Source organism: Stegastes partitus, unplaced genomic scaffold (genome assembly GCF_000690725.1).
Source record: "Stegastes partitus isolate 25-593 unplaced genomic scaffold, Stegastes_partitus-1.0.2 Scaffold1434, whole genome shotgun sequence".
NCBI lineage: Eukaryota > Metazoa > Chordata > Actinopteri > Pomacentridae > Stegastes > Stegastes partitus.
This window is the reverse complement of record NW_007579165.1, coordinates 94684-118855: the sequence shown is the minus strand read 5'-3', so window position 1 is coordinate 118855 and position 24172 is coordinate 94684. Positions and strand designations below refer to the sequence as shown.

The 24172-nt window shown below is 42.4% G+C and overlaps 1 protein-coding gene across 1 annotated transcript; it reads left to right on the top strand.

Moving 5' to 3' along the window:
- The first annotated feature begins 2972 nt into the window (after positions 1 to 2972).
- On the top strand, positions 2973 to 23617 carry tgm1l1 (transglutaminase 1 like 1). The gene is made up of 14 exons (XM_008299572.1): positions 2973 to 3247; positions 8004 to 8260; positions 8367 to 8558; positions 11811 to 12062; positions 16090 to 16208; positions 17227 to 17334; positions 17466 to 17643; positions 18246 to 18384; positions 19417 to 19609; positions 19956 to 20109; positions 20357 to 20641; positions 21974 to 22134; positions 22252 to 22388; positions 22484 to 23617. The coding sequence occupies exons 2-14, from the start codon at positions 8005 to 8007 to the stop codon at positions 22626 to 22628; spliced, it is 2319 nt and encodes a 772-aa protein (XP_008297794.1). The 5' UTR covers positions 2973 to 3247; position 8004; the 3' UTR covers positions 22629 to 23617.
- The last annotated feature ends 555 nt before the right edge of the window (positions 23618 to 24172 follow it).

Here is a 24172-nt window from a genome sequence, read left to right as displayed (position 1 = left end):
GCCATTTATCACGCCGGCGTCAAAGCCAGCAGCATCAACAATAAGACTGGTAAATGGTCTGCATTTTTCAAAATACAAATAGTCCTGACAAAAATCTAATGTATGGCTCTGAGCAACCAGTCCTATAAAAAACATTTTAACAAATGATACCGGGGCCAAATTTATGAATCAATTCCTCAAGGCTGTCTTATTAATTTATGGGGTTTTGTTTCAAAGTGGGCCATTTTCCATGCAGACCTTTTGTAGTAGTACAGGTGTAAGTAATAACGGCTCTGTTCTTGTACTGTGTAAACCATTACAGGCCCATTTGAATACCCGGCAGCGACTCTTAGTCAGTGATTGAAAACTGAAATGAATTATTGATTCACAGTAAACCCTTGAACAAAATATGAAACTCTTTATATTCTGCATATATTTAAGGAGTTGTTTGTGCCACATATCAACCCTTTGGTGGTGTCCTTTTTGTTGCTGTGCTGTTTACTGTGTATTTTCTGTTACTTATGTTTTCTCCAACTCCTGACCCAGACTACTTGACCCCCCTCCCCATCCCCTGTTGTGCAGCAGGAGATAATGTGGTATTAAATCCAACACCCCCAGAATGAACAATGGCTTCTTCTCTCGGGTCGACAGACTGTGGATTTCAGCCACCCGGGGCACGGAGCACATCAACACATACAACACAAATACGGTCAGTAATGCAGTCAGCTCGCGTCACTGTATTTGTACAAGTGTGTTGTATACTGCAGGGGTTCTAGCAACTCTTTTGATGGAAAATCCAGTCCACCGCTTTGCCTCGTACTGAAATATCTCAAAAATAATTGGGCGGATTGCCATTAAAATTTGCACAGACAGTCGTGACCCCCGGAGGATGAGACCTATGCTGGTTTTGGTGGACCTCTGCTTTTCCTGCTGTGCCACTATGAGCTCACATGTTTACTTCGGCTGATTTAGCTAGATTTATTTCAATGAAATATGGTAAAAAAATCATGATCTCCGGAGGATGTGTGATCATTTTGGTGATAACCTTCATTGTTCCAGTTTTGAGAGACACATCTTGACATGATGTCAGATTTTACACAGAGTCCCCAGAGGATAAAGTCCATTGACGTTCCTCTAACTTTTCATTTAGCATGTCCAGTTCTTGGGTTCATCCATCCATCCATCATCTATACACCTTAATCCTTACTAGGGTCGTGGGGGGCTGGAGTTTATCCCAACTGACTCAGGGTGAAGGCAGGGGACACCCTGGACAGGTCACCAGTCTATCACAGGGCTACACTTAGAGACAGACAACCAAGCACACTCACATTCACACCTACGGACAATTTAGAATCACCAATTAACCTCAACATGTTTTTGGACTGTGTGGGAGGAAGAACCCGGAGAGAACCCACGCTGCACGGGGAGAACATGGAGACTCCACGCAGAAAGATCTCGGTGCAACGCGAACCGACAATCTTCTTGCTGCGAGGCGACAGTGCTACCCCAGAGGATAAAGTCCATTGGCGTTCCTCTAACTTTTCATTGAGCATGTCCACTTCTTGGGTTCATGACGTGCAAAACTAGCCTAATTACATTCCTATCAGCCTCAGGTGTCCTTTGTTTTTAGTGCTAATTAGCAACATGCCAACACGCTAAGCTAAGATGGTGAACGTGGTAAATAAACATTTGCATTCTTGCATTGTGACTGTGAACAGGTTAACAGGCGGGTATTTGTATGTACAGCGACCAAAAACAGCCCAAGAAAGAATCTACCGCGGCTGTTTTTCATCTAATTCTGAGCTGCTATTGCACAACCAATGCTCATCAACAGAAATAAAGCTCGTTTTAATTGGTATTATGACTGGATCATCATCATCACTGAGCATGTATGACATCATTATGATCTCCTGCCAACCACAATGTTGTTGTTTCAATCTAGTCATCCAGACAGTTTGCTGTCATTGATCGTTGGCACTTTGGATTACCTGGAATCTATGAGAAACATCACCTGGCAAAACATTTCATCATCTATTTTTGCTGAGTAGACGTTTTGGATCAAAATCAACAGTATGCAACAGCAAATGCCTTCCAGCAATTTCAACTCTTGTTCCTTGTTATCCGGTGGTTTAAAGACGCCCTTGGATAAAAAAATAAGCTTTTTATCTTTGTTAACATGACTATGTGGTGTTTTTTTTATATTCGAGAGGACAGATCATGAGAGAAGTAACGACTAAACGCAACGGTTGTGTATTTCCACCTTGAAACTGTGGCGTACCAATGACAAAAACATGCATTCAGACCTAACAAACCAAAGGAACCATTCCTGTCAACTTCAGGGTGGGACTCTCTTATTCTTCTTCAGAAATTGTTGTGACTTCATAATGTCTGTTCACTCCAACTGGATCTCTAATTTGTTCCTTCTGTCCCCTTCCTTCTAACTGTATAGTTTGATACACAGAGACGCGTCTTTTAGGGTTTAATCAGATCTTAATCTTAGGATGGAACCTTACTGGATCAGAGGTCAGAATGGGTTTAGGTAGTTTCTTCTGTACACTAAGCAACAGAGGGGAACTGAAAGGGGAAGTTAAATGTCTTGTAATGGAACATTGGCAGTGGGGGGAATTCCTTTCGGTCAAACAGTGGTTTTTGGGGTTATTTTGGTCTTGCTTGAGTGATTACGAATAAGCTTTATGATACAATGTGCAACAGCATTTTGAAATGTATATTACACATCACCTCTCACATACTGGTTTAATTGGGTGAGTACATTTGTAGTCACTTTAATGATCCAATCACGAAGCCCCACTCCTCTTGTCTGTCTGCCTACGCTCCCTTTTTTTTTTTTTTTTTGCAAGGGAGAAGTTGAACTGAGAATTGCGTAACAGAACTTTCTCGCCTCACTCTTCCTCTATCCATATGCGCGCTACTCATCATTAATCACACGCGTGCGTACGTGCGCTCCAGGACGCAGCGCGCACCCACACTGGTCGCTCGTAGTGACACGGGACCTCCTGGTGGGAGTGGGAGAAACTTCAGACTTCACAGGGTGGAGCTGGGTGGGCCGAGCTGCGAGGAAGAGGGGTGTGTACCAGCTTAAAGTACCGCGCAACGAATTCCAGGATCAGGCTTGTAAGAATTCTGATCCAAGCGCGCAGCCAGTGAAGAAAAAAAGAAGAAAGTTAGCAGAAGTTTTAAGAAGAGCTGAGGGATAATTACTCAGGAAGACACAGAGCTTTCATCGCTGATCTAAAGAAGAACGGAGAAAGTAAGACACGCTGTCACTTCTTTTTTCTTTCTTTCTTTCTGTTAGGGGGAGATGTGAAGTTGGGTGTGAACTTGACGCTGTGCGCTCCTGACCTAACGGTTTCCTCTGTCTCTGGTGCAATTTAAGTTTTACAGAATGATTCTCTTAGATGTCAGATTAAAGAAAAAAGGCCTTTAGGGTTGTAGCACCTTTGCAAAAGGACAGATCATATCATGACATACCTGTAGATTCTCAGCCATCAAGGTGATTGTCATCTTAAGGAGCTCCAGGACTTCTCTTTAAGGTGCTTCAAGAACATAATAAGAAGTCCAGCTGCTTGACATAACATATCACACAGTTTAAGATCTGGTGTTACTCTCCTCATCAGGGGTATTTTCTTACTCATCACCTTCATATCTGAAGTTTTGCACCTCTGCTTGAACTTTTTTTGTTATTACATGCAGAAAAAAGTCCCATTAGTCCGCTCACCTGGTTTGTCTCCAGCGTGAAGAAAGGGCTTCCTCATCCCTCTAAGCTCCAAGAAATTGTTTGTTGTTGGAAGCATTTTCCATTTTCAGTTAAAAACACACCCAATTAGTTCAGGTATTTCCATGCCTTCAGCCTTACTGGTTGTCGGCCAACCAGCTGCAGCTTATCCCTGGTCTTCTCTCGGAGACCTGGAGGGTTTGCATTGTGCAGGATTTAAATAATTTCTTGGGTTTTTTTTTAATGTTGGCATTTCATGGATTTACTGTGAAGTTCAATATTTTTTTTGGTTATTATTTCATCATGTGTCAATTTTACATGGTGCCCACAACACCAGGCAAACAATCCGGGGCCTTTTTGCTTGTGAACAGTTGACTTGAATTTGCAAAAGCACTTATCTCGAGGTCCAGCAGGCATGCCAGCCATGCCAACACAAAGCGACGGAAGAGGAGAGGCAGAGAGGGCACCGCACTGTGGGGGGAAATGATACAATTGTGATAGGCAGAGAGAGAAAAAAAGATGAAGAACACTTCATTTCAAGCTTGGCTGATGCTTGTATTAGAGCCATTTAAGTTTGTGCATTAAAGCGTGAGGGAATAGCAAGGCTGCCAAAAAATTAGGCCTGTGGAAATGGCTTTTCATGGTTTTAGGGGGTTGAGAGGATGACTCTAATTGGGCAATTTTAGGCCACCTAGGTGCAGTAGTGAGATAATGGTGCTTTTAAAAAAAAAAAAAAAAAAGGCCTGTCAAGACACAAATTATTAACAAAACAGCCCGAAACTCATTTGTTCACTTGGTGTATTTGGAAAGACCTCGTAGCTGCAGTGCTTTTAGGCCAATTATAGCCTTTGTGTTTCTACTATTTCATCACCCCCAAATATTTAGTCATCCGCTGTCTTTGAGTTAAGTTAAAATCTGTAAACACAAAGTATTAAATTCTGTCTTGAGTTTTACTTCATCTTAATCTGCGTGTTGGTTCCTCTTCTTCTTCTTTTTTTAAACTAACATTAGAAGGTCAGAGAGTGTGACTGTAGTTCTTGGGTGGGGAACATGCAGCAAAACACACAGCTGATTTGGTCCATTGTGTGTTCCAATTATTATGAATGCTTCTGCCAGATATTGGAAACCAATGAAGGGAGGGGAAGGTCCTCTGACCGGCAGATGAACTCAGGAAGCCACAGAGCCGAACAATCAGATGAGAACATAATGTCACGCTCTCACACACATGGTGCACACTCGCATGTTTTTTTTTTTCTTACATATAGACTTTGAGGGTTTGATGGTGTGAGACGCCCCCCACCACCCCCTTCCTTCCCACCTCTTCCTCAGCTGTTGCCTGCCCTCTGAACTCTGAAACTTCACTCTCGCTGCCTTTCCCCCAAAATCAATCCGCTTGATGTGCCTCCTCAATGCAAATATTTAATCTTAAAAATCAATAGCAGAACAGCTACACTAATCGAAGTCTTTCACCACCGTTTATCTACATGAAATATGCAATAACTTTTCTCAGATGGCACCTGGAATCACCTGCCCAACCCTCGCTGTGTTTGGCTAATGTACTGCTAAAAGTTACATTTAAATGCTAAAGATGTGCAGAGATGCTCAATAACCACATTTTAACTCCAACACCAAACACTTATTGTCAAATATTAGCTCAATAATGTTAGTTAAAAATGTTTTATCATTATTTTAAAGTAAACCAATAATGTTAGCCTGTGTGGTACTTTATTAACCACAAAAGTAGTGCTAGCTTCACAGGATCACAATACGCTAACTGAGATAGCTTTGCTTTTTTTGACCACAACATGCTGTTTTCAAAGTAGAAACATTGGATTTTACTGATGTATTTGAGGCTGCTTTTCCATAGCAGTCCTTAAAAAACTACTTTGAAATGACATTCAATCATAACATCTAATACTCGGCTATAATGTTTGTGCTAACTAGCTTTAGCTTGCAGTGCAAAAAACAAGATGCTCCTTTATTGACATACAAGACTCATCAACTGGGAAGGATTTGCTCACTTTTTGTGTGGAACATGTCGCTTTAGTGTTTGTTTTTTAGCATGTAAGTGTATTAAGTCACTAACCAAGACCTTCTCATGCTAAGCTGGATTAGAATTGTAAATGTTAAACAAAGAGCTGGAGATGTAGTTTTGACCTAACTCAGAATGAAGCAGCATGATTTTGCGAACAAGCTTTAACTAATAAAATCTCCAGTTGAATTGCCAATCCTTTCCGAAGCCTTCGTACTACTTTCTAGTCCACTTGAAGGACTCCTTTCATAGTCATCCAGTAGATCAGTATCTACGTATTCCGTGCATGAACACTTTTGCTTGTCGTCACCACATGAACCTCAAAGTTCAAGCTGTACGTGGATGTCACGTAGACTTTCTCAGAGTTCGGTAGAAAGCAAAATTTATGTTTCACAACCCCTTGCAGATGTGGAACTCCACAAATCCAGTGTTATATTTTCTGGATCCGTGGCCTGCAGCACAGAATGCGTGCCCATGTGGCGACAAGGTCAATAGTCCACATGCTCAGGAGTGGTGTGCATGCACAGAATACATAGATGCCAATCTGCTCATGCATGGAACGGAGTCATCGAGCAATCTCCAAGCGGACTTGAGACCAGTATAATAACAACAGCTACGTGTCCGTGGTGTTTGCCGCTGTCGGTGTGCACGTCTGTAAGCGAACACAATCAAAACTTAACGCTGGCCTCAGAAAGACCTTCACGAGTTTGGTCTCCTGGACATCCAGTGCAGCCCCACTGTCTTTTTGAGCTGTTTTACGCCTGTATGACATTGTAGACCAATTCTTTCAAGGATGTTTGCGTAAACTCTATTGTTGTTGTTGTGCCATAATGGAAAACCTGACAGGAGTAGCAACAGCTCTAAAGGGGACGGGGCTTAAGGAGTGTTTGTAAAAATGAGAGTAATCGCTCCATAAAACGAGCATCTCATATACACTTAACAACACCGTATTTCTCCTGACTACGTACATTACTGCAGCTCATTATGGTTCATGGGTGTTTTACAAGAGCTAACAAAACGTCATCGGTCCTTTTAATGGCTGGGTAAAAGAGATTGTTTTTGCATGCAGCGCCACCGCCTTTTATTGTTTTGATGAGGAGAAGATGCAGATGGTGAGCAGAAACAAGGGGCGTAAGAGTACAGTCCTCCTTCAGCTTTTCATTCTGGTAAACACTTTTCCGCCCCAGTGTTATCATTTGGTGGGGTGACATCTGACCCTGACTTTGAAATGTTAGGACGTCCAGGAAGGACAGCCGTAGCTCCGGTGTGACAAATGATCTAATTCCTCCGTGATTATCGGTGCAGTGTATGAGGGTGGGGATGTGACAGCGTGATAAATGTCCATACAATGCACAGTACTGTACGTTGCACACAAAGAGACACCTCAAGCTGCATTGCTCTCTAAGCAGCTGGGGTACATAAAGTCTACGGGTCCAGCAGATGGAATCCAGCTGCTTGTAGGAGTCATGTTAGATCACACAGGGAGTGTTTCCCGACAAGGACGACCTGCAAAATACCCCAGAATGCTTTGGGAAAACTTGGCCAGTGAGTACACTCCAAGTCAGGAATGTGGTAATTGTGGGAAAAAGTGAAAGAAAAGTGTAATGGTGGTTTTATGATGGAGAGATGAAAGTAAAAGGGAACTGGAGGGATGTTTGGTTAATCACGCTGTTATGAATACAAAGTCTCGCTGGAACTTAATGTACTGTTGCACTCGGCCTCTGTAATGACCTCTAATCACTTTTTTTGCATGTCTGGTTGTGTCAGCAATTTTCTGAACAAGCGCCAACTAATTCTCTATCAAGGATCTCAATCTAAATAGTCCACAAGAGTCATGCTTTCTTACTGTAACGCCACCTGGTGCAGATATAAACCATATGTGTACAAGAAATAATCGTTTACTCTATGAAAGGCAAGAGAATAGCACCAGATGTCCATCGCCAAGTCCCTGAACCCAAGGTGACGTCTTCAGATTGCCTTTTTTTTGTCTAATCAACAGCTGAGAACTCAAACATATTCAGTTTAACTTAATTTAAGACAAAGGATCACAGCAAATATTTACATTTAAGTGGTTAGAGCTGATTTGCTTAAGAAATTGCTAATCAGTTAGTCTACATCCATCATCATTCAATAGTCAGACACAGGCTTTACTATTTGCTTATTACTGTAATTTCCAGGCGGCCCTTTACGTCACTCACATCTTCAACCAAAATGTCAGTTCTGAAAATGACTTTTTTTCCCCTCCAATGTATCTTCCAGAATGCCAGGCGAGCGATTAACAGTAAGAGGCACGTCCGAGATCGGGCGTTTCCCAGGGGCGGCGCCGCCCACCCGGGTGGAGCTGACCATTCACCATCAGGCCGAGAAGAAGCCGGAGGAGAGCGGCTGTCGACGCTGGTTGAGGAAGATGTGTCCGTGCTGCTGTAAGCGCCAGAACAGCACCTCCTATGATGTTACGGATAAGGTGGAATTCACCAAACCGCCTACCCCGGCCCCGGTCATAATGGAAAAAGACGGTAATGGCAGTCACTTTGAACGTGACAACTCCAACAGAAAATATGACAGAAGTTAGCAGCAATATAGTCACGTTCTTGAATTTGATATCCAACTTTCCTCTCTTAGAAATTAAGCTGACAGTGTGTTCGATGGATCTTCTGAGCTCCAAGACGGGGCAGAACAGACAGGAGCATCACACCGACCTGTATCACGGAGACGAGCTGATCATCCGCAGAGGACAGACCTTCCAGATGGAGCTAGAGTTCAACAGACCCTTTTACGCTGACAATGACAAGCTGCATCTGGACATGAAAACAGGTATGAGACTCATGGAGGGACAGTGTCTTTACTTTCCAACCAGTATAAGATTTCTATATAGTGGCTCAATTCATGGGAACAAACAGGAATCCCAGTTTGATAAGAAAAAATATCCAAGTGCTGGGAAAGCAAGAGGTGAAAGAAGTCTGAGTGAACAAAAGTTACTGATAAATAGTTCAAATGGATTGCTAACGGTAAGGGTGCAGCTACAGCTAATGGATAAGAGCTGACTAAAAGCTGCTAAAACTATCACATAAGTGGGGAAATACCTTGTGGAAAGCAGATAAATGATTTAAATAGTTAGCTGAAAGTAGGTAAACAGCTAGAATAGTTGGCTAAAACCAACCAGAAAACAGCTGAAACAGTGTGCTGAAAGCAGATAAGAACTGAAAAATTCAGCTTAAAAGTAGATAGTTAAAATACATTAAACCAACAGGTAAACGAGATTAAAGTAGATTAACAGTTACATTAATTAGCTAAACATAGATGGACAGTTAAAATAGGTCACTATATGTAGATAAACAATGGAAATAGTGAAGTAAAACCAACAGTTCAACAGTTGAAATAGCTAAATTAGCCAAAGGTAACAGATTAACCATTGAAATAGCGAGATAAAAGTAAATAAACTGTTGAAATAGATCACCATAAGTAGAGAATCAGTTTAAATGCCAAGGTAAAAGTAGATAGTGAATAGATAGAACAGTTGAAATAGTTAGCCTAAACCAACAGTTTAACAGTTAAAAAAGCTAGATAAAGATAAATAAACTGTCACTGAAACGTAAATTAAACAGTTGAAATAGTTTTTTGAAGTTTCATGTTTGGAAACTTAGAAAAAAACTGTTGCTATTCTGGTTTCTGAAAACCAACCAACTAACCATCTGAGAACTGGAAGATGTTATACATACCCATCTGGTATCAACTTGACCATCACAAGGTAGTCACGCCCTAAAACAGGGGTGTCGAACTCCGGTCCTCGAGGGCCGCAATCCTGCAAGTTTTAAATGTTTCCTTCTTCCAACACACCTGATTCAAATGATCAGGATCGTTTTCAGGCTTCTGCAGAGCTTGATGATGAGCTGATCACTTGAATATAAAACATACCCTGATTTGTTATTTTTGCATATTTTCCTCTAAATAGGACCTTATTTTACCAAACTAGCACCATTATGTATTGAGGAAGTCTATAAAGTAGCGATTGAGACCATGAATCCATTAGGAAAATGCTTACTGTGGTAATAAATCAAGTGAGATGTGGGGTAATTTTCTGACAGACTTGTATACAATTGGACTTCTTCTTGCAAAGAAACTTGCTGACCATTAGAAAGACTGCAGGTTTAGGTCTGGAGGCTGCATCCATCTTTTATGTTCAGTCTATGGTTAAATCATGCAACAAATGCTGGGAAACCCTGCTCTAGAGCCACATTACACAACTCCTTTTTCAGTATAAGTTCTACTGTCCACCACATGTAACCTTTCTATGTGTAAAATCACTGGAGTTCCCCTTTGACCAAAATTATCTGCACATGAAAACGCAAAGAAACAAATTTCAGATCGTTCAAAGCATGGGAAACATGGTGAAAATACAACGCATAACCAGTACGTTTATATCGAGCAGCGATCCAACCATAGCTGCACCGCAAGTTTTGGATTCCACCCAGCAGCCCACAGTGTTAACAGTTTCCAGACCCCCTTGACACCGGACACCTCCCTCTGGTATTTACAGGCCCTCATACTACTCGCTCGGCAAAAAATGGCCATTACATCACCGTGCAGGAGTGATATGGTGTCACCTGCTCCTGAGATAGTTGTGTAGTTGCAGGAAAAAAACCCAAATTGACATTCAGCAGGCTCTGATTACCGTCACTTTCACTGACGCACTTGCAGGAAAAGGGTTTTAAGTGGTGCACTAAAAGCAGGGATTTGTATCATTGTGGCTTTTGAAGCTGTTATTTTTGCTCAACTAGGAAGCCGAATAAAGATTTCAGGGCTGTTTTAAATAAGGACAAAATTGTCGCAGCAAGAAATGAAGACAGTGTTTTTCATTGATTTCCTGTTGAACAGGCACTCAGAGGTGAGAGAGGAAGGGTGGGGAGTGCCGAAAGCAGGCAGATGGAGAACAATGGATGCACGTTAAAACCCCGTACTTGCTTGAGAAAATGGCGGCCCAGCAGGGTGCCGCAAAGCAAACAGCTCAGAGAAAAGCATCCGATAAGTTTTAATCTAGCTAGTGGGCTGGAATGAACCCAAACATAGCCATTTTTTTTTTTACTTGAAGGAGAGTGTGTGTTTAAGTCTTTTGGGGTTTTTTAGTGAAATGTCAAGTGACATAAAATGGGACGTTTAAGCTGATTGTCCCACGATGACCCATAGATACAGCATGTGCTTTGCTTTCTGCAGGGGTGTGTGTGTGTTAGGCAGTGTTTGAGGCTTTCCAGTCCCAGAATGTTGTTTGCTCAGAGAAACCGTGTACAGCCACGGGAGAGGCTGTGATGCATTTGTGGTTAACAGTTCGGTATGGTTGTCCTCCGCAGGAACTGATGCGATTACTGTCACATGAATACGTTTACTGTGTTTCCAACTACATGCAGTGAAGTCTGTCTGCCGGCTGTGCATATTGATTTTATCCAAGTTCGCTCGTGGTCAGAAATACAAGAGAAATTAAATGCACCTTGTAAAGTTGCACAATTTGAATTTTCACTCTCGCATATAAAGCAAAAAGTCGTTCAAAGACGTTTTGTTTGTGCACAAAGATGTGTGCATAAACTTAGATACATGCACACACTGTCAAGAGGGATTGCAAATTTTCATCTCTTTTGCAGTTTTATTCTTTTCAAATGAAAGAAACATGCTGTTAATTTGCAGATACCAGATTTTTAAAGCTTCAATAAATGAAGAAAGTCAGTTGAATCGCTAAACTTGAACTAAATAAACCAAGTTAGATGAGAAGACTGATATTAACCCATCAAGGTGACTCGCTTGTTTACAGACTTTATGCTTCTTTCATATTTAACTAACAGTTATGAGAACGATATGGATCTTTTTATCCAGCTCTGTGCATAAAAATGAGCAAAATGCATGCTCCAAAATATCAGAATATGCAAAATGAAAACTATTTAATTGAGTAGGAATCTGCAGTTAAATTTTGCATCTTGTACAGTTCAAGCTAATAACATCTCTACTAGTATATTACTCTTTCCTTTTTGATTAATTTTACGAGTCCATCTATGTGACAATATAACTTGTCTGCTTTAGGTTCACTGCCAATGGTGTCCAAAGGCACCCATGTCATCATTCCGCTGGTGGACGAGCTGGAAGATGAACGCTGGGAGGCCAAGATCGTCGAGCAAAACGGCAACAAGGTCAAGCTGTCCGTCAACTCTCCGAGCACGGCCGTGGTCGGGCTGTACGGGCTCTCGGTGGTAACGTCTACTCTAAAGGGCGAGGCCGCAGCAACTCACAACTCCAGCAAGAACATCGTCATGCTCTTCAACCCTTGGTGTGAAGGTAAACTGGCAGCGGGTGGGAGCAGGGAAGAGGGCCTACATGGTTGGAGGGCAGGAATGTGGATGAGTGGAAGGCAAGAAGACGAGCCTTAGGTGATAAGAGGAGAAAAACGAGGGCAGCGAAGACAGGCAGCGTTACGCAACGCGCCTGGAATTAATCACTATCTCGATTAATATTAGGTTTGAGGCAGAATGTCTTAAAACGTCAATATTGTTCTGGGAGAAAAACTGTCCGGCGCGGTGCGGCTTCCAGGGAAGACGTTCCTGGAACATAGCTGCTGTGTTACACAGATCATTCTCTCAGCATACTTGTGCAAAACAGATGTCTGTTTAGACATTTAATCTTTGGGAGGAATCCTGATATAATGTTACACATGAGTGAGACGGGCCAGCTCAGTCCACGGGTGTGTTGCTGTCCGTCAAATAGCTTCGGTATGACTGTGTGTAACTATGAGAGTTTATATAACTCCTCTGGCTATGATTCAACACTTCTGGCACACTTGGTTAGGCCACTTAAGCACTACTTTCAGCCCCACTGGACATCAAAACAGTTTGTGTATAGGATGAAAACGACCTGCAGCTGCTTTTTTTTATGAAATTTTTCTACACACAGATATGATTTGTAACCTTTCTTGCACCGCTTGAGAAAACAAACGCGGACAAGCGATTCAAGAAAACGTCGACACAACGTAAAAACAGCAATTAGAGGAAGAAAAGCTGCAAATACAGAAAGCTGCAGAGCACATGCAAACACAGAAGACGTCACCAAATACAGACGCTCTGCAAGCAGCACTGACTTCAAAAGAAATCTGTCCAGGGGCGGTACAATGAGATGAACATTGCCGGGACGTGTTTGTTGTTGCCAAGGCAACTTGTGAAGCACAACAGCTCTATCCATTTAAAAAAATAAAAAATAAAATCCAGGCAAGCATGGTTTAATTTGGCATAACAAGAGATTATTTTGCAATGATACCGTATGAATCGTGTCAGAACATTTAATCAAACAAACAGAACACTCACACAAAAGCTGTTTTTCTAACACCGCTGATGAAGAGTCAACTTCAGCAGCTTAAAAAATAAAAAGAAATCACCATGGCAGCAACACGTGTGTCCCGGCCATGTCTGTGATTTTTTAAAGCCTCAGCTGAAATACATTAGTTTGTGCAGCATTTCTGGAGTTAATTGTTTTTTGAAAATTACATACTTGCTGTTTGCTTTTCTGCCGCGCAAACACCACCATCATGCAGCCGTTCTAACAGCGCTGTCAGTCATCGCCTTGTGCCGTACAATCCTCTTAATGATGTCATTGTCCTAATCATAGTGTGCCAGCTCCTGAAGTGACTAATGCCTGAGCAGACTATTGTCTATTAGACACCCGGCAGAGCAAAATAAACATTTGTTTGGAGACGGGTTGCTGGCGACTTGTCAAATCCCGAGTCCGGCGTTCACTCTTCCTTTTAGTTCTGGACGTGTAGAGAAACACGCAGACGTCGGAGTTCAGCCAAATTAGTGCTTGACTGTTGCGACTAATTTGTCATGAATTCAGTGTCGAAAAAGACGAACAAACTGCACTGCTTAACCCCTCAGTCCTGCAGGAAACGTTTGCCTGGAAAGCTTTGAAGTGCCTTTTTATCTCTGACAGAGGACAGATGAAGATTGTAAGCGCTGAAAAAGTTTTGATCCGCGTAGACTCTCAGCACAGCGCATTACGGCGGATCTTTTTGCTAACTCATTAGGCAGACTAAGTTTCTCCGGGCAAATAAAAACATTTACCAGTGCTCCGACAGCTTCTACATTATGCGCTCCACATTGCTGCTAGAAAACCACTAATTTAGAGTTATCCTCGTGGTGCCATTGGTTACCATGGTAACGTGGCTCTTATTTCAGAGTCAGCTGGGGAACAGGATTTATGTTTGTGAAATCCACTAACTTGTCGTCCAAGAGAGGAATTCTGACAGTCCGGTCATTAGAATTGCAGCGAATAATCGATTAGTTGTCAACCTCTGTATTAATTGCCTTCTATTTTGCTAATTAATCCAACTTCTCTGGTTCCAGCTCCCTACATTGGAATGTCTTCTTGTTTATTCACTTCTCTATAAACTGAATGTCTTCGAGTTGTGGACATAACAAGACATGTTAGGCGTCATCTTGAGCTGTGGGAAACACTGATGGACAGTTTTTCCTGACATTTTAAAGATCAAACAACAAATCGAGAAAATTCTCAGTGAAAATAACTGTTGCTGACATATGAATGTAAATATCTATAAAATATCTTTCTGAGACCTTTAACTGCTGCACTGCACTCACCAGCTTTCCACCTTTAACAGCAACAAGCTGATGAGAGCAGGTAACCAAAACAGTAAAGGGGCGAACCGTGAAACCCAAAATAAGCAGCGAAAAGAGGCTAAAGCAGTCTGTAGAGCAGAGAGGAATTGCAGGGGATTGGCACCATTCACACACACTTAGTCATTGGATCCGTTAATGCAATTTCATAATATTGGCTAAAGCAGCTTTTACAACCAACACACGGAAGCTCCTCGTGTTTGAAACTGCGCTCACAAGTAATTTAAAAAGCGTGGTGGTCTTATTTCTTATTTATTTGTAAAGTAAACTGTTTTTTTTCTACTATGCATGCTTATTATTCTTCTATTCGGTCAAGAAAAGCATTAGGAAATGAGCTTCATTGTTTATTCACCTGAGTTTTTGCAAATTTTCCACACAGGATATTTGACAAAAAGAAGCGTATTTGCAACGCCGCCAAATAAAAAAAAACAAAAAAACAGCGGGCCGGGATTTGATAAGGAGGACTGTCTGTCTTTCATTATGGGGTTGCTGCTTTTGGCGGAGCGCCCAATCTCCTTTTCCCTCTTTCAATCTCTTCTTTCCCGAGACCAATCTCTCCCTCATGCTCATAAAAGTCAAAATCCTACAATTACTGTATAAAACGCCACGGGGCGACTTCAGCGTAATCCTTGCAGCTGGTGACAACCTGTCCTCTCCCCTCGCTTTTACTGCCTCCGTCTGTATTTCCTGCTGGGTTTTTTTTTTTTTTTTTGCCTCTCCCACCCAGCTTTTGCTCTTTTTTTTTCTCGTTGTTTTGCTTTTTGCTATCTGCTGACCCGAGCCTCACTCCATCGCTCTCCTCTCTGGCCTCCTCCTTCATATCCTCCTGTGTGTGTCTGCTTCTTCCCACATTCCAGAAATTTTCAGTAAGAAGTGAAAACTACAATTATCACAGCTGCCAGATACTTTCAGCTTCATCTCCCTCTGCGTTCTCCTTATAAAATCAAGACACTGTTATGTTTCTCCCTCCCTGCTTCTTTCCCCTCCCAAGCATAACTTCCCTTCTTTCTCTCAGTTGTCCCCCCAGGACTGTGCTGAAACCTTTTCCTTCCACTTTTTTTTTTTTTTCTCATGTCCATCGTGAATATTTTTTCCCATTTTTTTTTTCTTTCTCTTTCTTTCTCTCCGTCCCTTTTTCTCCACCCACCGGTAATCACGATGGCAACAGCGACAGATAAGAGGAATGGAAAAAAAAAAAGATATATGCGGATTTGCAAAGCTCATGTGAGGGGTGCACGCCCAAGTGTGTGGTGCTGATGTCACTCAAAAACAGACTGTTTCCCATAAATGAGTGTGGGCCCCACTGCAAGGTCCATGCAGTCATTGTGTTTCTTAACCATTTCCTGGCCTTTGGGAGTCATTCACAGAATATGTGAAGAGAAATCACATTCTTGAACAGTTGAATAAAACAGAGATTCAAGGTCATTTTCACGGACAGGAAGGAAGTCGAAATCTTCACAAGTCTGTTTTATTAACAGAAATCTCGCGGTTGTAGGGAGGAAGGTCTCCTTGCGTTCCCTGTCAAGGTTGGTTTAATTGGACTGAACTTGGGAGAATATGTAAAAAAGAAGTCAAAGCGTATAAAACACAGGGTGAAAACCTGCACTTCTAAAGCTTTATTGTGTAACGCCCGGCAAAGGTGTGCAGATATAATTAGTTTCATGTGTTTTTTTCTTTTTTTCCAGAGGACACGGTGTTCCTGGATGACGAGGAGGAGAGGAAGGAGTATGTGCTGAATGACACCGGGAGGATTTACTACGGCACGGAGAAACAAATCGGCGCCCGAACTTGGAACTTTGGGCAGGTACGGACTAAAAAGACAAGATGTGACTGGAAAGCGCTCGTGTTTGTGAATGATCATTACAGCATCTTAAGACTTTGGAGCTCAGCCCGTTTGCTCCACCTGAAGACGGAAATCCCTAAATCTGGTTCCTAAATACTGTACTTTTATTAGATTTTTAAAACCAAGAACAGTGGCCACACTAGTTAATGTTACTCAAACAGTTTGGCACTATTTCCAGTCATGGACCAGTGAGGGCTTCCAGCAGCAGGATGGTGTGTGTGTGGGACTGACACAAGAAAAGAACAGTTCCCAGGGTTTTTCCTGGCTCAGAATGGCCCTTTGGGGGATGATAACACATGACAGTAAACAGAATGTGTTCACAAACAGTAAAGACAATGGGTTTGGTGCCTTATTTGGCTGAAACCTGTGCATTTCTCTGTTATTTCTGATCAAGATATGCCTGCATGCATGAAACCCCAATTAACAAATTACAATTTTCATAATGCTCAATTCATATTTTGGTGATTTTCCACTGGTGCTGGCTAAACCTCTTTGGGTGGTGCCAGAAATTCCCCTATGCAGGAAAAGCTCTGGTTCCAGTGTGTGTTTTTACTGGTTTCTCAGGAGACAATGGGGCTCTTGTTGTTTAACACATAAATATAACAGGCTTGAGGAAGACTTATGAGTAGAATCAAGTTAATGATGAGACTAAAAATAAGCAGCGTATTCCTAGAAACATGCTTTAACTGTGAAGCTCAATGTCCTATTTTGCTGCAAACAGATTAGATAATGGTAACCACTGATAATAAAACTCCACCACACTTTATTCATGCCGTCAGGTCTAACTTTCTCACACTAAATCCCTCCTTTGCAAGCGTTATGTGCTATAATTCAGGTGTTACTACATTCTCATGGAGCACAGCGAAGTTGTCACATTTTTTCTTCTACCTTTCAAATTAGTACTTAACTTATTCTGTTGGTAAGACACGCCTTTGAATCGGACAGCATTGTCATAAGATCATGTCTTTCTTCATCGTAGTTCCATGAGAACATCCTGGAAGCATGTCTGTTTATCCTGGAGAAGAGTGACATGCCGCCTTCCGGTCAAGCAGATCCTGTGAATGTGGTCCGAGTCATATCTGCTATGGTGAGCTTAAGACTTCCAATTTAGAAAAACACGCCGTTATGAGTGAAAGTGCTTTTATTTCATTTATTTCATTGACTGATCTCCCAATTTTCCAGATCATTATACTAATTTAATGACTGTGCTCTTCTCAGATAAACGCTCAGGACGACTTTGGCGTTCTGGTCGGGAACTGGTCCGGAGATTACGCGGATGGAATCTCTCCTTCGGCGTGGAGCAGCAGCGTGGAGATCCTGAGGAAATACCACGCCTCCAACGGGACGCCTGTGTCGTACGGGCAGTGCTGGGTCTTCTCCGGGGTCACCACAACAGGTGAGAAAAATAAAACGTTTGATGGTGTGAGCGAAAGAGAAGGGTGTGTTTATGGTGAGAGGGTCAACCTTAGTGGAGGGCGGGAAGATGGATGTTTGTTGTCATGTGTATTGGATGTGTGTGTGTGTGTGTGTGTGTGTGTGTGTGCAATGAAAATGCAAGAGTGTTGTGTTTACTCCAATGTTCATGTCAGTTCAGTTAACAGTTCACAAATGTTTGCTGTCTTGGCTTTCTGTCTCTCAGGCCCTTTTCATTAGCCCTCAGTAGAACTGTGTAACAGAACACTTCATTCATTGTGCATGCATGCGAGGAACCTCACATGATAGCTAGCTGACCTTAGCGCGTAGTGTTGCCAATGGTAGCGAGCCGTAGCTCCCATAAACCCTAAATACCTCGCATTGGCATTCCTGTCATACCTCCTACTTTTGTCGCAGATAGAACCACATGTGTCGCTTTCATTCAGCCGGAATAATAAAGTTCCAGGCAAATGTCACCCCCCGGCAGAAATGTCTGAAGTATCACCATCTGCAGATTCAATTCATGTCGGTCGTTAAATGGCTTTCAGTTTTAACTCATCTTTGTCTGTCCGTCTCTGTTCTCAGTGCTACGGTGTCTCGGCATACCCGCCCGCAGTGTGACCAACTTCCAGTCTGCTCACGACACCGACGTTTCCCTCACTACAGATGTGTATTTTGATGCCGATATGGAGCCGATCGACTACCTCAATAGTGACTCTGTGTGGTAAGATGTGGAGCTTTTACATGACTGAGGCTTTCAAAATCGCCTGCTGCTAAATCTATACCATCGGAATGCGCCATATATTTAGATCTGCTCCAAATGTAGTCGCCTCTAAGTTGAAACCCCAGAGGTGTCATGGACTTTCAATTATCTGCAGCGCCGCTAAAACTGCGGAGGCTGATCTGGTATCTATCGTCTGTGTGGTGGAACCGATGACCTTACATGCCCTTGGTTATTCTGGATGCCATCTTTCATTCCTGTCATTTTTATACCTTTCCTTCGTAACTGCAAGGCAGGCACTTGTTGCAAAGTTAGCAACGTTGGCCATCCTCATCGCTATCAAAAAGTCCTGTTAAAACTGAAAACTCTCCACATCCAAACCAATCCTTGTGTTGACATTTGCCACATTTTCCCTTGCTTGCTCCACAAGCACTTTGCACATGTTTATGAAATTACCGTTTTCATTTAACACAAGTCTGAAATTAAGGTGCACTGTAAAAAAATATATAAATAAAAAAAAATGGTAATACTATGGATGAAAAAAAACACTGTACTCATAACAAATTTCAATAATTTTTCATTATTAAATTGCAGTTTCTAGCCTTAAGTTTGCACAAGATCATGTATAGTTTACTTTTATTTTATTGAAGGTTATTTATTATGTAAAAGCAATGAAATTATCCCTTAATTTAAGAGGAATAAAACCACTCTGATCTCAAGATGCTTAGCTTAGCTTAGCATAAAGACCAAAGATTAGATCTGTTCAGAGTTTACAAAATCCATCCACAAGCACCTCTAAAATGTTCCAATGAACAGACTATATCTTGTACTAAATTGAAGTTTAAAAATAGGGACTGAGTCAAACTAGCTGTGTCAACGTTTTCAGGCTTTATGCTAAGCTAAGCTAACTAACAGGCTGCAATTGTATATCGACAGGACAGACACAAGAGTGGTATCAATCCTCTCAGCTAACTATTTGCATATAAGAAAGTGAGTCTTCAAACTGAAATATGTCAACACTTTTTCTACCTTCAGGAATTTCCACGTGTGGAACGACTGCTGGATGGCCAGACCAGACCTGCCTCCTGGCAACGGAGGCTGGCAGGCTGTTGACTCCACTCCCCAGGAGACCAGCCAGGGCACCTTCCGCTGTGGCCCCGCCTCTCTCAACGCCATCCGCTCCGGCCAGGTCTACCTCAAACATGACACACCTTTTGTTTTTGCCGAGGTGAGTGCCAGAAATTAGCCAACGTTTGCAGACTTGAGATTTTTGTTTGAGACTAAATTGCAGATATTCAAGGTTTACAAAGATGTTCTTTGGAGCTGAAATGACTAAATCAGGCGTATATTTATAACATACTTTCAACTGCTTCATCAATTAGGAATGATTTTCTTGAGTCCTTGATTCTGTAGACCAAGAACCAAATATTATGAGTAAAACTTAATAGCTTTCCAGCTGCACAAAAATAAATAAGTGTGAGACATTCTTCATTTCATCATCATCATATGAGAAGCAAACCTCTCATACGCTCCGATGTTTCAGCTGATCGTGTTTATTGGTATTTCCCTGTCAGGTCAACAGTGATAAGGTCTACTGGCAGAGGAACCTGGACGGTACATTCAGTCAGATCCACAGCGAGAAGAAAGCTGTCGGCCACTTCATCAGCACCAAAGCAGTGGGCTCTGATGAGCGAGCAGACATCACACACCTGTACAAACACGAAGAAGGTACTGCATAGCTTCGTTTACTTGACTAATCGCAAGTCGGATCAGACTGAATTATGTCTACACTACCTGGAACAATCTTGAGGAGTAATGATTATGTCTCTCGCTGTTCTTCTCAACATTAAAACATGCCTCTCTGTTTGCTTTATTTGGACGCACCATGAACCATATCTCCAGTATCTCTCAATAAATCCTGAATTCTCAGACAAGAATGAGGTGCACTCACCTTCTCCTCCCGCTTCCCTACCAGGTTCGGAGGAGGAACGCATCGCTGTCGTGACCGCTAGCCGCCACGGCAGCAAGCCAGAAGTCTACTCCGCCCCCATGGCAGAGGATGTGTCTGTGGAGGTGAAGATGGACGGCGAGGGGCCCAGGATGGGCGCTGATGCCCAGCTGAGCATTGTGGTGAAGAACCTGAGCTCGGAGCCCCGTCGGACAACTCTGCACAGCCAGGTGGCCGTCATGTACTACACGGGTGTGCTGAGGAACGCCATCAAGAAGGAGCAGATGCCTGTGGAGCTTCTGCCCAATGAAGGTTGGAATTTCTATCATATGTATTTTTTAAGAGCAATGGATTAAGGGTGGGGCAGCAAGGTCGCCTTGCAGCTAGAAGGTCACCAGTTAGGACGCCCGAGATCTTTCTGCGTGGAGTTTGCATGTTCTCCCCGAGCAGCGTGGGTTCTCTCCGGGTTCTCCGGCTTCCTCCCACACAGTCCAAAAGCATGTTGAGGTTAATTGGGATAGGCTCCAGCCCCCCGCGACCCTACTGAGGATTAAGCGGTGTATAGATAATGGATGGATGGATGGATGGATGAAGGGTGTGACAGAAACTGCCGAGTGACAAAGTGACATGGAAAATGATCACCCAGCTTTGCTTCTCCATTAAGTTCTACCATCTTTTACCCCCTTTGTTTTGGTTTGCAGACCACAGCTTTGTTTGGATTCACTGTAATTGTTAGAGATTCACTGTATGCTCCTTCTCAGCAGATGTACAAAGTTAGCAAGTAGCAGGTGAACACAGAGACGCATTTAGCATCTACAGAGCCAGACGTTTATCTTACAACTACCAAGTGACAATGTGTCAGCGTGTCGTTAACAGCTTATTTCTGCTCCAGAGTGACAACAACATTACACAATCACAGGATAATGCTAAATGCTAACATGTGATGTCATCGTAACACATTAAGACTTTAAGTGCGGGTGTGACGTCTGGGCGCGTTTCCTTTTACTGATAGATGAGATATGAAGGTATTTTATATGAGGTCATCGTTTTCCAGGCACGTGACTGATGAAGTGCATCACGTTGCATCCGACTGTAAAGGGAAAAGTATGCAAACGTTTCACCTGTTCTTGCTGCATCTGGTCTTAATGGGTTTGGTTTAGGAAATCAATTAATTAAGCAGCAGTCTCATCTTAAGTTTGTTAAACATTAGCTAACACTAGCCAACATAAACTATCGGCCATATTGGATGGAAAAAAAGTTGGTGCAGCTCTTGAGAATGTTGAACCTAGCATGTTACTGCTCAAGACTTCAATATTTAATTTGCAATGGATACAAAAATAATTTATACTGTTCTAAATCACAGAAACAGATAAGGGAGCTTTACTAATGCACAATCCTTTTGTAGGTTAAGGTATACCCAGGCTAGCTGTTTTCTGTTGTTTTCAGGCTTATGCTAAGCTAAGCTAAGCTAAGCTAAGCTAACCAGCTACCATCTACCCTACACACTGGTGTAGAACTTTGCATCTAACGAGACTAAAAAAGTGTTTTTCCCAGAATGTCGAAGCATTTCTTTTATCAAAACTTAGAAGTAAAGCTTTGTATAATAAAATTAACACCCGGCGCATCTCTTTATTCTTCACACAGAAAAGACCATTGAGTGGGTTCTGCCCTACCAGCAGTACCAGAACCAGCTGGTGGATCAGGCAGCCCTGATGCTGACTCTGTCTGGAAGAGTCTCTGAGACCCAGCAAGTGTTGGCCAACCAGACAACCTTCAGGCTCCGGACACCAGACCTCAACATCACGGTGGGATTTCAATTAGCATTTAACGTTTGTTTGTGTAGTACGACGTGCATTTCTTTGCCAGAACAGCATAAATTCTGCAGCGTAAAATTCAGTTCTGTTTGCTATTTTTTCTGGCAGCCTCTGGGAGACGCCATTGTTGGTAAGGAGATGGCCGCCAAGATAACCTTCACCAACCCGCTGCCACGTACGCTGAAAGGAGTGGTGTTCCGAGTGGAGGGCCTGGGCCTCCAGAAGGGCCATGAAGTGGTCGTAGGGTAAGAACACTTCCTCCTCCTTTTCTGCCTCTTTATCTCATCCTCCCACATGTTCTTCTCCGGGCTAACATTTCACTCTTCCCTGCCTCCCTCAGTGATGTTGGCGGTCACTCCACGGTGACACTGACGGAGCACTTCATCCCATCCCAACCCGGGCCCAGGAAGCTGGTGGCGTCTCTCGACTGTAAACAGCTCACACAAGTGCACGGGGTGGCTGACATTGTTGTTCTCGAACAATGAGAGGGGACCACAAGGTTCAGCCTCTTCCATTTTTTTTTTTCCTTATAAAATGTAAACAGAGAGCCTCTAATTATATGAAGTGTGCTAAATTCCTGTATCCTAAACTGACTTGTTTACTTTCTACTGCAGGCGAAAATTGAATTTTTGATATTCTAAAACTATGAATAGACAATTTACAACTGTAGCATTACCAGTGTTATTATTATTATTTTTGAACTTTAAGTGATATAAATCCACACTTCTGCCTCGCTGTGGTGAAGCATGCAGCAGGATTTGAACACATGCACAGCAGACTAAGGGGCTTCACATGCTGCCCGAACACTACAGTGCATTTGGAGACACTGAACAATGCACGTGAATTTGCAGAAAGTTTTGGATAATGTAAATACTGTATGTGTATTGTTCATATAGCTTGTCATAATGTGAAAAGTATTGTCAGACAAAATGAACCTCACGTGGCTTAAATGAAGGGAGGGTACTGTGAAATGTTTGGAAAGGAAAGGGTGTTAACATTGGTATTGATATTTTGAAAGGAAAAAAAACGTTAGAATGTTATAATTAGATTTTTTTTCTATTACATTTGACTAAAAACTTGCAAATTATTCTTGGAAATTTGCCAAATACTAACAATTCACCCTGCAAGGACACGACTAAAAGGTTATTTTAGATAAGATGCCTCTTTTATTTTGAAAAGCAACCACTCGAAAAGCTGAAATCCACATTTGCAAACTGCAAAAATGTTGCTCTTGACTTTTTTGTATGTGTGTCACCTTCGTGCGTGTATGCTTGGACTCTACAGTACATTGCAGTGAAGCGACATATCAGAGAACACAGTGGCCTTAATACATGTTAGATTTATCTGGTTCTAGTCTGTTTAACTTCAGCACTCAATGTGAAGGAAACTATGTCATTATACTATTTATCAACCTGTAATATTTTTTTTTTGTATCGTCCGTGTTGCGTCTGTAATAAAACTCACACTGAAGCGACGGCTCCTGAGTCACTTTCCACTCCGCTGGGTGATTAGACAAGCCGTTACTGGTTGGAGGTGAGGGAGGATGAAGTTCTGTCATCAGAGCTTTAACGTGTAACTTTCCACATGTGTGTGCAGTCTAACCATTTTTACTGCACATTGACAAAAACGTGTGGGAATCGCAGGCGGCTTATTTAATAGTGACTAATTTCAGGTGTGCAAGTCGAGGCAGCTGAGGCGCCTTCGCTGCGTCGCATCGTTCAGGATGACTGATGTCTTTACAGGAACGTAAAGCTGACTGTGCAGAAGCAGCGGCTGTGATATTGCGAAAATTTTATGCGGACGTACGGCGCTCTTCACTGCACTGATTGAACAACTCCAGTCGCATAAAACAGAATCTGTGACGAGTTCATAAAGGAGCAGATAATCAATAATGAAGTAATGTATTCCTCGCTGTCCTAAGAACACAAACGTGTTTCCTAAATGTCAGCTTGTCTGGCGTTTGTGACAGCGCACTTATCAGATAATCCAAAAGGTACATTTGAAGGTTTTAAGGTCAATAAATGCTTCT